Genomic DNA, 16,060 nt, shown 5'->3' with positions numbered 1-16,060 from the left:
AATAATCTAATTGCCACCCATAATTAAGTAAGTTATTAGATTCCTACACAAGGGAATACTATGCAACTGTTGAAAACAATACAGATCATTACTTATGGATATGAAAAGATGGCCATACTTTTTAAGTGTACTATTCATTCAGTAATATTCATTAAGCAGTTAGTATGTGCGAGGCCTTGTGCTAGGTGCTGGAGAAACAAAAGAGAACAATCTGTCGATTTAAATCTGTTATTTTAACCCACTAAATTAACAGTGATTTTAAAAAATGACAATTAATATTGTTGAATTTAAGGAGGAGGACACTCATATACCATTGTTCAGAGTAAATTGGTAAAACATGTCTTGAGGGCAATGAGCACTTTTTATCAAAAGCCTTAGAAATATCCCATTTCATTTGACTCTGCAATTCCATTTTTATGAATTTATTCTAAAGATTCTGAAGAAGGGAACAGAGATGTACACGAAAAAATGTACCAAACAGCTCATAAATAAATTGCTTGGGAGGAGGGGTACTTAAATATTAAATAATAGGGACTTTGGTAAATACAATATATGGACCTAAGGCGGAATACCAGGAGGCTGTGTTTAACCTGGAAATTGTTTAACATGGAAAAATGTCCAAAATATATAAATGAAAGTGTTTAAAAAGAGTGATACTCAATTGTCCCAAACTTGAATCAATCACTGAGTGTTACTTCACCTTCAAAGCTCACATCCTTAAGGATCCTTTCCTTTTTTAAAATGTTTTTGTTGATTTCAGAGAGGAAGGGAGAGAGAGCTAGAAACATCAATGATAAAAGAGAATCACTGATCAGCTGCCTCCTGCACGCCCCACGCTGGGGATCTACTGGGGATCGAACCATGACCTCTGGGAATCAAACCATGGCCTCTGGGAACCGAACCATGACCTCCGGGAATCGAACCATGACCTCCAGGAATCCAACCATGACCTCTGTGCCAGAGTCCAACCCCAGCAGGTCCAGGGGTCCCCAAAGGTGTGGATGGAGTCAGCGAAGAAGGAATGACACAGAGACAGCGTTCAGTTGATCAGCAGCCTAGCCAGGATCTCTAGCCAGGATCTCCAGCCAAGTTCTGGTCTGGATCTCCAGCCAGGTTCTGTGTCCATGTTCTCTTGCTAGGTTCTCCAGCCAGGTTCTGTCCAGGTTCTCCAGCCAGGTTCAGTCACCAGGTTCTAGTCAGGTTCTCTTGCCAATTTCTGTAGTCAGGTTCAGTCCAGGATCTTTTGCCATGTTCTCTCGCTAGGTCTGTCTCTAGGTTCTGAGGCCAGTTTCTGTCCAGGATCTTTTGCCATGTTCTCTCCAGCGAAGTTCTTTTGTTTCTAGAGAACGTTCTGTGTAGGTTCTGTGCCTAGGTTCTATCTCTCTTGGTTCTGTCTTCTGCTGTCTTGTTACATCTGTATTTATACCAGTTGATTCAATCCTATCAATCTCTATTACAAAGGTTAGGGCGTTTCTTATCTCCATTCCAGGGAGTAAAGATTATGTAGCTTAAGCATGATTGTTCGTAGTTAAAGTGATTAATTACCCACCTGGCACTTAGTTGAGGGGTTTTATTCCCTCCCTAACTTCAGGGGAAAATCCCTACCTGGGGAAACAATCTTTCTCAGAGAGGAGACCTTGGTTAAAACACATAGTGCCAAGAAGGTGAGCAAACATTTTAAGAACAGTATGTCATATATGCCAGGTCCTTTGAGCCGGCTCCCGGCACCTCTGGGAACCGAACCATGACCAGCTGCCTCCTGCACGCCCCACGCTGGGGATCTACTGAAGATCGAACCATGACCTCCGGGAATCAAACCATGACCTCCTGGTTCATAGGCGGATACTCAACCACTGAGCCACACCGGCCAGCCTCCTGAGGGATCCTTTCCACTCTTACCTGAGCCTAGGAACTCATCCTTTCTTCATTATAAAGAAAATAAGCCATCGTCGGCCGTCGGTAGACGTTAGGTTGGCAACTGTTTGCAGTGTCCTCAACTATTAAATCTTAGGGACTTACGAATGTTCTCAAAAGAGAAAATACATATTTCCGAAGAGAGTGTCCATTTTTTTTTTCTCAGTGACCTAATCTATCAGGAACTGCGCTTGGTTTGGGGGTGGGAGTGGGGGGGCGGGTAACAGAAAGACATTAATGCCCTCAAAAAGTTCAGTCTGGTGGGAGGAAACCAACAATAATGACGGAGAAGGACCAATGACAACAGGCCCTGGCAGATGAGTTCTCCTTTTGGATTCCAAAGCGGAAAGAAAAGCATGTACACAGACAACATGGTCCAGCCAGTGTTATGGTTGACCCAGAAGACGGCCCGCTATGTCGGGCCTTTCTCGCGGCAGCCTCGTTCTTCTCCCGGTCACACCACACACCCAATCCCGGTGAGCGGTAGACGAGAGGCTGAGCCGCGCACTGGATCACCCGAGTGCAGCGGTCTTCTCGAACGACTTCGGGGGCATCCGGCCGGGCCAGTGAGAAACTGGAGGTGATGTCTCTGCAACACACAGGTCAGTCGCGAGCATGCAAGAAGCGTAACTTAGTGCTGGCCGCCCAGCAGCTCTTCGGCGCCGGGGACATCCCGGCCCGGGATTTCCCGCCAATCTCAGTGCCACCTTCTCCGAGGCCCCGCCCACCACCGAACGTCAGAGCTCGGAGGGCGGGGAAGCGTTGGGCGCCTATCGATGTCTCTGGGATAGAATGCTCTGCCCTGCGCCTCTGCCGTCGAAATGACGTAACTTCCCTGTCGATCGCCGAGCGGTAGTTTCGGCAGCGCTCCCTGATCCGCAGCTTTGCAGGAGGAGCCGCCAGCCAGGGCCGCGTCGGAACCATGGTGCGTTGGGTTCCAAGCCTAAGGCAGGGTTGGGGCAGAGGTCCGCTAACTGGCCGGTGGCGAGCCGCGTCTCCAGTCAGTCCTTAGGGCGGCCGGGGACCACGGGGCACGGAAACCAGAGCCGGCGTGAGGGTTCGGGCAGTGATTCAGCATCTCCGGCCCGGCCGGGAGGGAGAGGGGCGGGAGGGAGTCGGTGCGGCCTTTATCCGGGGTTTGTTTCACTTTCTGCCGGGCCTCAGACACTACTTCCTCCGTGAACTAGCCTCGTTCGCCCTTCAGGTTCTTTCAGTGGAGCAGATACTGAGCGGTACTGAATGGTCCCTCGTGATCTGCGGGGGAGGAAAGGGAGGGAAAAATAGGGACTTGGGTTGGAGGCCTCCCGGTACTGCCATTGCGGACTTGACCCCAGGGTTTGGGTTCCGGTACCGCGTGCATTTTCCTGCTGTGCCCATCTAATTGCCGTCTCCCCTAGAACTCCATGAGAAAAGGCCATTCTCAGCCACATTGTCCAGTCACCTCGTTTTACGGATGAGTAAACCGAGGCTGAGAGGAGGTGTGATGTTATCAGGATTACAACATAGGTCTCAGGGCTTCCAGTGCTCAACATGTTCACCCCCGTGATTGTTCTCCCCAGGACTGCTCTGGTAGACTTGTTGTTGTTTTTTTTAAAAAAAAAAAAAAAAAAGTCATTAAAGCGGTAATGGTTCTGCCGCTGTCGCTATTTGCGTCCACTTCTGCCTCCTGAGGACATTTTTGTGTTTATTCCTTCAATATGAAGGTCTGTACCTACAAGCCACTATTTTAAGTATGGTGAGCATTCCAAGATAAAATAGACATGTCCCTAAATCATCATATAGGGAAGAAAGGACGCGAGGTAAAGAACTGGTGCGAGTATGTGCCGGGGGAAAGTTGGAAGAAAAGGTGGAGAAACTTCAAGAGAGAGACATTTGAGCTAGATTTTCAAAAAGGGGTGCTTTTGATTATTTATTAAAGGCTGGTATAAGGGGAGAACATAAGCAAAGATATGAAGGAGAGTTGACACACATGAACTTACGGAATTGACGGAACCCAGAAGGAGCCCTGTGTGTGGTCTTTGGTAGGCTTGGAAGTTGGGAAGAAAGGTCCCACCTAGATCTGCTTCCGCCCTGGCCCACTAGCTCATGGTGTATGTAGAGCTGGCTTGCAACTAAGTACATACAGTAGTAACCTTACAGTAAGATTGTCTTAACAGCATTGTATTAATGTTGAATGGGAACAGATGGGAAAGCTTTTTAAAAAATTGTTTTTATTGATTTCAGAGATTGAGAGAGAGAGAGAGAGAGAGAGAGAGAGACATCGATGTTGAGAGAGAATCATTGATCAGCTGCCTCCTGCATGCCCCACACTGGGGATTGAGCTTGCGATCTGGGCATGTGCCTGACTGGCAATGGAACCGTGACCTTCTGGTTCATAGGTCAACGCTCAACCACTGAGCCACACCAGCTGGGCAGGAAAACATTTTTTTTTTTTTAATAATAGAGCTAGTTAAGAGTTGGGATTTGTAACGTTCTTATATTAATAGGTCTATTTTCTTTTACTTTCAGTTTCGCAACCAGTATGACAATGATGTCACTGTTTGGAGCCCTCAGGTAAATGTTTCATACAATTTCTGTGAAGTGGCTTTCGGTGGCTGCAGTATGTTTAGAAACTCATGAGATTGTAGGCTGTGAGAAAATGAGATAGAATCACTTTGGACATTCCTGGGCCCTAAATTTATCATTAAAGTAAGTTTTCTGGTTTAAAAATAATCATTTGAGATTTAACTATGCTCACCTGAGATTTGGGAACTCTTTAAATTTATAAGAGGGTCTTGTAAGATGACTCTAAGATATCTTGTTATTTTTTTTTTAGGGCAGGATTCATCAAATTGAATATGCCATGGAAGCTGTCAAACAAGGTTCAGCCACAGTTGGTCTGAAATCAAAAACCCATGCAGTACTGGTTGCATTGAAGGTAAGTAAGTAAAGCAATAAGTGTATCTTCCTCATATAGAAAACAACTATCAAGCGTAAGTTTCACTGTATAGATAATAAAATTTTAAACTTGTTTGTATGTCTTATTATGTCTGTTTTTAGAGAGCACAGTCAGAGCTTGCAGCTCATCAGAAAAAAATTCTCCATGTCGACAACCATATTGGTATTTCAATTGCAGGACTTACTGCTGATGCTAGACTGCTATGGTGAGTATGATCTTGAAAAACAAGCAACATCCCTTTTGACTTATCATTGATTTCATTTCCAGAGAAGAACCAGTTAAGATATGTTAGAGAGTTCTCTGCCAGAGTATTTATAAGTTAAAATTGTGAACACTTTAGTGGATTTGGGCTCAGTTATTAAGTATTCCATTTCTTGATTCCTATAATAATAACAAATAGAATTAAGCATATTAGTACATTTGAGAAATCCCTAAATAATGTGAAATTAGTAACTCAGTGTATATTGTTTGAGATGATGCTTTGTCTAAGAAGAGCTTGACAACTTTTTTCTGATTTCTGAGAAACAGCTGTTACCCTTTCTTTAATACACCAGAATTTATTTTTTGAAAAACTTCTGGATACTGCATAGTATACACAGATGATTCAGATATAGATCTTGTAACTAGGAAATGCAAATCTAGTAATATATCTATAATAAAAGGTAGAAAATGGAGAGTAATATATAGATGTTTATGGGAGTCCAAAGGAAATGAAGATTATTTCTAATTGAAAGGCATTTTGTTAATGAAGAGCTAAGGCTTTGAAATCACATAGAATGAGTTTACTTCCTATCTCTACACTTAGTATCTGAGATTGGGTTAGTTGCTTAAACTCTCAATTTTTTTAGTATTATTTTTTTCAAGGTTATTGTTAAGTAGCCTAAAATGTAGAGCACTTAACAGTACCTTCAGGTAATATGTGAGTGTGTGTATTGGGATATGGGAGGTAATAAGCCAAAACTAATATGTTTATGTCTGTGACATAAATAGGGAAGAAAGTATATAACCACTAAGGGGAAATTAATGCTAATGTTTAAGATTTGTAAGTTATCCAGCGAACTCCTGTTCTCTTAAATCAGTAGTATAGTGACAACATTATTGATTTCTGGCAGTTCTTGAAAATGTAAAATATATTGCACTGTCAAACATTTTATTTAACCCAATCTATCTAAAATGCCTTGTTGCCGAAACCGGTTTGGCTCAGTGGATGGAGCGTCGGCCTGCGGACTGAAAGGTCCCAGGTTCGATTCTGGTCGGGGGCATGTACCTGGGTTGCGGGCACATCCCCAGTGGGAAATGTGCAGGAGGCAGCTGATCGATGTTTCTCTCTCATCGATGTTTCTGACTCTCTATCTCTCTCCCTTCCTCTCTGTGAAAAATCAATAAAAAATATATTAAAAAAAAATAAAATAAAAATAAAATGCCTTGTCAACATGTAATCAATACAAAAACTACTGAGATATTTTACATTGTTTTTTTATACTAAATTTCTTTGACATTTCATGTGTATTTGGTATTTATGATACATTTTAATTTAGATCACCCACTTCTTAAGTGCTCAGTAGTCACATGTGATTAGTACATGCAATATTGGGGCAATGCAGTCTGAGATAGCCTTGGGAAGTGGACTTAAAGTACTGAGCAAAGAGCTTGGTTCCTACAGTCAGCATTTAATCATCAGGTGTGACGTGCACACAAATTGGACAAAGCAACACAGAAAGAAAGGCGGATATCTGTTGTTTATCCTCTTGCCTTTAATAGTTAGGCATGAATCCCCTTCTCCCCAATGTCAGACTTGCTTGAATCTTGCCAGGTTTAGCAGTGAGATTCAATAGTCAGGAACAAGTAACAATGTCTTAGTATGGATTCTATTTCTTGCAATTGCTGTCTTGTGGAAATTTTAGTTTTCGAGGAAAAAACAGTAAACTTGTTCCTGGCTAAAGACAGAATTCAAGATAATCTTTTTGACAGTGGGAAGGATAAGAGAAGAGAGAATGTTCTTTTTCTCTCAGCCTTCTTGCTGTTCTATAAAGTGCCCTGAAACAAAGGTTTTCTAAAGGAATATTTTAGTTCTGAGGGGTTTTTTGTTTTTGTTGAAACTTCATGTACTCCCCTACTCCCAGAGTTTGGTATAAAAACGCATCCTTCCATGTCTTTCTGGTTCCCTTATATGAATGTAATCCATGTAAATGTCTGGAAGAGAGCAAAATGAAATCAAACTACTTAATTTAGATTTGAATAACTCTGTGATTTGAAATTACTAATTTTTCTTGTTTCTTTTTTAGCAATTTTATGCGCCAGGAGTGTTTGGATTCCAGATTTGTATTTGACAGACCTCTTCCTGTGTCTCGTCTTGTATCTCTAATTGGAAGCAGTATCCTTTTTATGTTAGCATTTTGGACATGAACTTAAAGAATTTTGATACTTAATCTTTTATGTTAGTTATTAGAAATATTGTCATATATAACCTAGGTAAGATTGCGGGAAAAAGTTAGTTACTTTTCAATAACAGAATGTTTAAAATTTAGAAAGAATTATGGGAACTTTTACTATGGAAGAATGGGTTCTAAAATATGGAATTGGTTTGCTCTATCATTAGCCCTTATAAGTAATTGATATTTTGCAGACATAGATAAGTTCAATTTCAGTAAAACTAACCAAGAGGATATTTAAACTTTTTTTTTAGTTCTAGATGTCCTAAAAATATTCTTGACTCTTATATCCAAAACAAATGGAAATTCTCTTTATGAGAAGAAAACATTTCGTGAATAGTTGAACATTTTTTGGTGGGTAGTTGAACATTTTTTTAATAATAGGCCAAAGAAATATTGCTCTGTTTTATTTTCTTCTTCCTATGGTAGATTATGCAGAAATTTAAAAAAGTCAAAGTTCTTTGTTAATTTTAATTTGAAAAGAAAGATAGTATTTTATTTCTTGTTAGAACAGGCTCCTTAACTAGTTTAAGAGACCCAGATACCAACACAAAGATATGGCCGAAGACCATATGGTGTTGGACTGCTTATTGCTGGTTATGATGTAAGTTCACAGAATATTTTTTACATTTTAATGATTTTTTAAAAGCTGACTAGAAATTTTCTAATTTTTAGCTCAATCAAAATCAAGAATTATGTGGTGTTTTTTCCCCTCCTATTTGTAGGATATGGGCCCTCATATTTTCCAAACCTGTCCGTCAGCTAACTATTTTGACTGCAGAGCTATGTCCATTGGAGCCCGTTCTCAATCAGCTCGTACTTACTTGGAGAGACATATGTCTGAGTTTATGGAGTGTAAGTGATTTTTATTTGCCCCCTCCAGTCTTTATATAGTGAATTAACACAGCATCCTAAATGAAGAAAACTACCAGTCTTACAGTAAGAATTTTTTAAAAAATTAAGCCTGTGAAGTGTTTATTATTTCTGTTACACATGCTAGTTGTTAGCCCCTCTAACTACCGCAGTAGTTACATTCACTAATAGGACTTTTTCAAATACAAATATGTGTCCCCAACCTTGAAGAATCTTGATTCAGTTGTTCTGAAGTGTGCCCCAAACAGTTGAGAAACACTGTTTGCAACTGTTACTTTTCTATGGCTCTGTTCTTGATTTTAGCCACACTGACATTTCTGCATAAACAAGTAAAAACTCAGTGTAGCTGTAGGAAAAAAAGGTAAAAGATGTGAGATGGCCCTAGTTGGTTTGGCTCAGTGGATAGAGTGTCGACTGCGACTGAAGGGTTCTGGGTTCGATTCCACTCAAGGGCACATGCCCAGATTGCGGGCTTGATCCCCATGCAGGAGACAGCTGGTCAATGATTCCAAGTGCTTTGCTTATGCAAAGGTCTTAAATTTTAACACAAGCTTTTTAAATCATTTATTGAGGTGATCATGTGGGTTGTTCCCCTTTCTATTGTGGTATATTGCATTAATTGACTTTGAATGTTCAACCATCTTTGCATTTCTGGAAGAAATCCCTCTTGGTCATAGTGTATGATATAAACTATATGTATAAATACTTATATAAACATATAAATATTGCTAGATTCAGTTTACTATGTTTTGTTGAGTTTTGGTGTCTATATTCATAAGTCAAATCGACCTATAGTTTTATTCTCTTGTGATGTCTCTGTCTAGTTTTGCTACAAGCCTTTGAGCTTTATCATTTGAATCAGGATTTCGATTTAACTCAGCATAAGGAAAAGTCAAATTCAGTAACAAACGATGTGTCCTCATTAAATAAAACAATAATCAGCAATGTTATCATTACTAGAAGATTATAGGGCTAAACATTAAACTTTTGGCTGTTTTTATAATGTGACTAAAACCATGATTTCAATGTATAGATCTAACTAATAAAAGAAGGCTAGCATGAAGACGGAATTAAGAAATAATTGTTAATTTATTATATATAGGCAATTTGAATGAACTGGTTAAGCATGGTCTGCGTGCTTTAAGAGAGACACTTCCTGCAGAACAAGATCTAACTACAAAGGTAAATACCATGTTTTCCAATTGTAGATATTAACATTACATTTAATCATTAATGGCATAAATTTAAGTAATAGAGGAGTGTGTGCTTACAGATCTTTAATTTGGGAGATGGTTGCCTTGGCTCATTCTTTTTTTTAAGCTGTTCATTTAGTGATCTGATTTTGAAATTCCTTTTGAACTTTTTTGTTTTTGTATAAAGCCAATAGGTCTGATGTAGAATGTTCTTTATTCCTTCAGCAGATAGGAGTATCTTTTATATTATTAATTTAGTTGACAAATATATGTATTAAGCACATCCCACATGCAGGCACTAAACATTGAAAATATAGTAAACACTAGAGGCCCGGCACACGACATTTGGGCGCGGATACGGTCCCTAGGCCTGGCCTGCGATCAGGGCCATCTTCTCTGGCTGCCAGCAACCAGCCCCGCCGCCACCCACCCCCAGTTCCCTATTTGCCATTGGGCGATGGGAGCCTGCCGGCCGGCCGAGGAAAAGGACCGAGAGATGATCGGTGTGCCTCATAGTGACTGGTCGAGTGAGTGGTCGTTCTGGTCATTCCACCATTAGGGTAAATTTGCATATTACCCTTTATTATCTACACTAATAAAAGAAACATGCAAATTGACCATCCCTCTGCTACGCCCACCAGCCAATCAGTGAATATGCAAATTAACACAACAACAAAGATGGCGGTTAATTTGCATACGCAGGCGCGGAGCGAAGACTGAAGATAGCATAGAAGGAAGCCAAGCACTGCAGAAGGAAGTGAAGCTGGGGAGAAGCAAGCGGGGCGGCAGAGACTGGAAGGAAGCAAGCTGAGGCGGGCTTCACTCCCTTCTCTGCTTCGCTCCGGCTGCAGGAAGCCCTATTCTTGCAGGAATCTTCCTGCAACAGGCCTCTAGTATAGGATAATAAATACCTTGACTTTTATGATATCTATATCCAAGTGACGGGAGATAGACAATGTACCCATAAGTAAGTTCTATAGTATATAGATGGTAAGAAACACTGTAGAAACAATGAAACAGGGTAAGAGGAGAAAGAATAACCAACTGGATGTAGGAAGGAGGTATGGTCGGTATAATTTAAAACAGGTGTCAAGGATGGCCTCACTTAGAAAGTGGAATGTGCCCTGCTTAGGGCACATATACGAATCAACCAATGAATGAATAAATAAGTGGAACAACGAATCTCTATCTCTCAAAATCAATTTAAAAAGAAAGAAAGAGCCCAGCTGGTGTGGCTCAGTGGTTGAATGTCAACCTATGAACCAGGAGGTCACGCTTCAATTTCTGGTCAGGGCACATGCCTGGGCTGTGGGCTCAATCCCTAGGGTGGGATTTTCAGAAGGCAGCCGATCAATGATTCTCTCTCATCGTTGATGTTCCTCTCCTTCTCCTTCCTCTCTGAAATCAATAAAAATATATTTAAAAAACAAGAAAATGGAACTTAAGGAAAAGATCTAAAGGAAGTGAGTGAGTGAGCCATACAGATGACTAGAGCAAGATTATTCCAGGGAATGCAAGTGCAAGGAAGGGCCTTGGGTCCAGAATGTTTCTAGTATTCAAGACAAGGAGGCTGGTAGTGTTGGAGTTAGTGATCAAGAAGAAGTGGAGAAAGGAAGTCAGAGAGGTAATGGATTGAGTATGTCCTATGATAAGTACTCTGGATTTTACTATGAGTGGGCTGTTAGAGTTTGAACAGAGGAATACCATGATTTGATTTAGGTTTTAAAAGACTCTGGCTGCTATTTTGAGAACAGATTCTAGTGGGAGCATGGGTGGGAATAGTTTCAAGACTTACAGTAATTCAGGTGAGAGATTGTTGCAGATTAGGCAGAGTCATAGACTTTGAGATGACAAGAAGGGGCTCAATTTTGGGTTTTTATTTTTAAATTAGAGCTAAAAAGTTCGCTAACAATTTGGTTGTGAGGGTGAGATGGGGGGGCTGGGGAGGAGAGAGATGTCTTAAAAGTTTGGGGCCCGGTAAAAGAAAGATATTTATGATTTACTGATATGAATAAAAAAGGGGAAGAAATAGATTTTGGGGTAGAGGTTGTGGAGGAAAATCAGGAAGTTAGTTTAGGACATATAAAATTGTTTGCCCATTTGGCTATACAGAGTAAGCAGTTATCAGATGAGCACCCCCGGGATTTTGGTGGAGAACGTTTAGCCTGGAGTTACAAATCTTAAGAGTCTTTATGTAGAAACTAGATGCCTGATGCAAGAGTAGGCCTTCCTTCCCTGGCCTGTACCGGCTTCCCTCTAGTACCCGGAACCTGGGCTTCCCTCCGGCCGCAAGCAGGCATCCCGGACCCTGACTCCTCCTAGCCCTGGCTTCGTCCAGAAGGTGGTCTGGAAGGACACCCAGTCTAATTAGCATATTATGCTTTTATTATTATAGATTATTATAGATGGCTTATAGAGACTGGACTGGATGTGATTGCTAAAGGAATTGAATAGTTAGACAAGAGGTTTGAAGACTGGGCCAAGGGCACTCTAACCTTTAGAGATTGAGAAGTGAGTAGGTATTAGCAAAAAGGTCTGAAAAAGATGGCCAGGGAGGTAGGAGGGAAACTTGGAAAAAGAGGCATCCTTAAAAGCAAATGAAGAAACTATTTTAAGGAGGAGGAAATGAAAAATTGCTAATCAAGGAAGATGTGGATTGAGAATTAATCATTAGATTAGCAGTTATGTCTCTGGGAACTTTAGTAGACAATCTTAATGGAATGGTGGGGCAAAATCCTGACAGGAATGGAATCAGGAGAGAATGGGAGAAGAGGAATTGATGGACAGCTCTTTGAAGGATATGAGAGATGGGGTGGTGGCTAAAAGAGAAAAAAAGGAATTTGGTTATTTGTATTTTTTTGAACATGTTTTTATTGATTTTTTTTTTAAGAGAGGGAGAGAGATAGAAACAGCGAGAGATAGAAAGAGAAATCATTGATCGGTTACCTCTTGCACGCCCCCTACTGGGGATCAAGCCCACAGCCCCAGGCATGTGCCCTGACCTGGAATCGAACCAGCGACTTCTTGGTACATGGGATGATGCTCAACCAAATGAGCCATACTGGCCAGGCTATTTTGGTTTTTTAGTTGGGAGAAATTATAGCATGTCTGCTGCTTGAGAATAATTCAGTATAAAGGGAACCATATATGTATGAGAAATATGAGAAAAACTGCTAGACCAATTTCTTTGTGAACAGTACACAGGTGGAAAGTTAGGTCTTAGAGAAGAAATTAGGTCTTGATTCAGTAACAGAAAGGGAGAGAATGTAGGGACACAGATACAGGAAAGAGTGGATTCTGTGGGAGCTTGTAAATGTTCTCTTGTTAATTTGCTTTTATTTTCTCAGTGAAATAGCAAGGTTTTCATCTGTAAGGAGAATGGGGAATGGTAGAGTTTTCTAAGAGAATGGGAGATTGGATGATCTAGGGACCTGTACAGCACAATGCAGGAACCATTAAGGCCTCCTTGAAGTTAATGATTATTTATTAAAGTGAGATCAGTCAGAATATTATAAATCCACTTTGTTATAGTGGTTAGATAATTATTTAGTATGTATGTGAAAACTTTATAGCCTGCATAATCTTTTCTAAAATAAATTTTCCTGTCATAAAAATAATATTCTTTTTTAAAAAAAATTAGGATCCCTGGCCAGTGTGGCTCGGTTGGAGCATCATCCCATGCCCTGGAAGGTCCCGGGTTTGATTCCTGTTCAGGGCACATACCTAGGTTGCAGGTTCAATCTTGGTCAGCGTGCATGCGTGCGAGAGGAGGGCCAGTCAATGTATCTCTCTCACATTGTAGTTTTTCTCCCTCTTTTCTCTCTCTCTCTCTTCCTCTCCTCCCCCTTCCTCCTTCTAAAAATCTAAAAATAAAAAAAAATTAGGAACGTACATTAAATTTTAAAAATGTGTTTAAAATGTCTATAATGCCATCACTCCAAGGTAACTATCTTTTAAAAGTTGGGTATGTACTGTGGACATTTACAGTTTGGAAACGTTAGCTCAGGTATCTGGCTTTCTGATTTCCTAGTTTTACTGAATCATAGAAAATGGCCTTTATATCCGTATGCCTGCAATTTTCATTAAAATTTTAATTTACAGGAGCTATTTTGCAGTGGTTGGCATTCACTGAACATTTTAAGCATTGCTCTGTAATTTTTCCATGTAAAAAATAGTTGCAAGTCCCCACTATATTCAGCTCTTTAGATCCCAAAACTTACTGTTTCCTTGGTAAGAACCATCATCTCTTAACTTCTATGAGTGATAAATTTGATTATTTCTTAGGAGTTAGGCTTACTTCCTAGCTAAGTGGTTTGCTCCCTCACACTTGTCTACAGCACATTTCCATTATGAGCCAATATGCAAATTTTCTAGATGACATAGACCTTTGGGGTTATTCATGATTTTCAAAAGTGAGTATTTAAATTGCAAATTACAAGAGTTTACTAGTTAAGTGTTATTCAAGTGCTATATAAATTTTTATTCTGCTCCCCCCCCCCCCACATTTAACATAAGCATTTTTCAACCTAAATTTTCTCGATTTTTACATTTTTACCCTTTCCCCTTCTCAGAACGTTTCCATTGGAATTGTTGGTAAAGACTTGGAGTTTACGATTTATGATGATGACGATGTGTCTCCGTTCCTGGAAGGCCTTGAAGAAAGGCCACAGAGAAAGGCACAGGTATATAACTGATCATAACACAAGAGGCTTTGTTCTGGAGTAAACTGTTCCTTCTACAACTGTGTACATCTACCATTTTTGTCTTTATTTATTGAGATAAGCTCAAAATTCAAATGGCAATAGCAAAACTAAGCTGAGGAAAGTAAAATACTGAGGGGGAGTGGTCTCCATAAACACAAAAAGGGTTGATTAGTTATATATTTCATATTTCTCACAGTTCTGTGGGGTGATTGGGACTCAGCTAGATGGTTCTTTTGCTGGTCTCACTTGGGTCTCTAAAACATTGCAGTCAGTCCAAGATGGTTTTACTCACATGTCTGTACTCAAACTTTCTAGGTATCTTACAGAGACAATTAGAAGGCTGGGCCCTCTGTTGGAATGGCTGGGCCTCTGTCTATGTAGTCTTGGGGGTCTTTCTTTCTCAAGGGTCTCTTCAGCAGGGTGGCAGCTCAGAGTTTACAAAAGTACAAAACATTCTTAAGGCTGAGGCCCAGGACTGGCACAGCATCACTTCAGCACATCTTGTTGACTAAAGCAAGTCATAGGGCCAGCCAGGAGTCTATGGTAGTGGGAACAGAGAAAATTAACTGGGGACCAGCTTTGGAAGCGAAGTTAGCTCTTCACAAATACTGAGAAAGGATCAAGATGTGTTGGTGAATCTCATTAAATGCTGGTCTTTTATATTGGATATTTAGAATGCCCATTTGCTATTTATATATGCTTATTTGCTATTGAAAATAGAGTGTCCTGTTCAGAAATTTCTTCTACAGCATTAGTTTCTTTTCAATTTGAAAAGGGTATTGTTGGTATTTGGAGAAGCGAGATTTGCATTATTGAAACTGCTGTTGGAAGGCTTTTTATTCTTGAGCAAGATATAAAGTATGATAAAATGCTAGAATTGTTCAATGATGCTCAAGTTTTCAGAACTGTAACACTATACCTATTTAAAAAACAACAACCTTTGTTTAGAAATTTCAACAGGACAATGAACTAAAACTTGAGTATTGAAAATATACCTAACCCCTTTTTCTCATAGATTTCTTTATAATGTAATATTGCATATTTTCTTTTTTTTTCCTCTCTTAAGCCTGCTCAACCTGCTGATGAACCTGCAGAAAAGGCTGATGAACCAATGGAGCATTAAGTGATAATCCCCAGTCCATATGTGTATTAGCAAATGCGTAAGAATGCAGGAACATGTACTGATGACAATATTCTATACTTTGAACCAAATGGTGCAGTGGTGGAATGGTATGTTTTAGGAATCAGTCCAGATGTGAGGTTTCGAATTGCAAGCAGCTTCACTGAAACCATATAATGGGATGCATTTTTTTTTTTTTTTTTGGAGAGGGTCTATATAATCATTTTCTAGAAAGTACAGTTGCCTTTACTAATGTTTTTATATGAAGAACTCAGTGTCTTTCTGGTTTTAAATACAACTGTGAAATAAAATTGTTTCATTGGCTGGTATATTGGTGTTTTGTTTGTTTTTTTAAATAGTTTCAACTATATAAATAGTAGTCTGAGATTACATCTAGTCATTTGCCATGTTTGTAAAATAAATTGCCTCATTTTTAGTGGGGAGGGAGGGAATAATACCTATTATCTATCACAGCTTTAAACGAATTTCCCAGTGTATGGACTGGCTGCATGAGAATTCATGGAGATTTGATTTAGAATATTCACAGGTAAATGGTGTGGTGTTTTTTCCAACCAGCAGATGGCAGTAGTGATAGCTCTGGTCTCATGTAGGGAATTTTTTGCAAAAATAGCAAAAGGGAAATTTTAATCTGAAACCTTCATTTCTGCTTATTCCTCCTTAGCCACATTCTGGCATAATCTTTAATCTGCCTTCCATTATCCTTTGAGCTATGTAGCAAGATACAGTACTGCAGAACAATTTTTATCTTTTAAGATTCATATCTTTCTGGAGGGAACTTGGACTTTAGACCTAATTTTACTAGTTAGCTGCTATTGGCTTTGGACAAGTTATTTAGACCTAATTAAGAAAATACTTTGGCCCTGAGC

General features: G+C 39.9%; 1 protein-coding gene across 3 annotated transcripts; it reads left to right on the top strand.

Moving 5' to 3' along the window:
* The first annotated feature begins 2,700 nt into the window (after nt 1-2,700).
* PSMA1 (proteasome 20S subunit alpha 1) lies at nt 2,701-15,502 on the top strand. Of its 3 annotated transcripts, none has more exons than XM_036325497.1 (10): nt 2,701-2,839; nt 4,423-4,467; nt 4,730-4,831; nt 4,954-5,057; nt 7,138-7,226; nt 7,818-7,888; nt 8,010-8,139; nt 9,260-9,339; nt 13,922-14,032; nt 15,120-15,502. In XM_036325497.1, the coding sequence occupies exons 1-10, from the start codon at nt 2,837-2,839 to the stop codon at nt 15,174-15,176; spliced, it is 792 nt and encodes a 263-aa protein (XP_036181390.1). In that variant the 5' UTR covers nt 2,701-2,836; the 3' UTR covers nt 15,177-15,502. The 3 variants fall into 3 exon arrangements, with proteins under 3 accessions (XP_036181390.1, XP_036181391.1, XP_036181392.1); XM_036325498.1 differs by lacking the exon at nt 2,701-2,839 and adding an exon at nt 3,048-3,146; XM_036325499.1 differs by lacking the exon at nt 2,701-2,839 and having other exon boundaries at nt 4,461-4,602.
* Nucleotides 15,503-16,060: the final 558 nt, after the last annotated feature.

Source organism: Myotis myotis, unplaced genomic scaffold (genome assembly GCF_014108235.1).
Source record: "Myotis myotis isolate mMyoMyo1 unplaced genomic scaffold, mMyoMyo1.p scaffold_m19_p_10, whole genome shotgun sequence".
Taxonomy (NCBI): Eukaryota; Metazoa; Chordata; class Mammalia; order Chiroptera; family Vespertilionidae; genus Myotis; species Myotis myotis.
The sequence above is the reverse complement of the archived record's forward strand: the minus strand, read 5'-3'. Positions and strand labels throughout refer to the sequence as shown.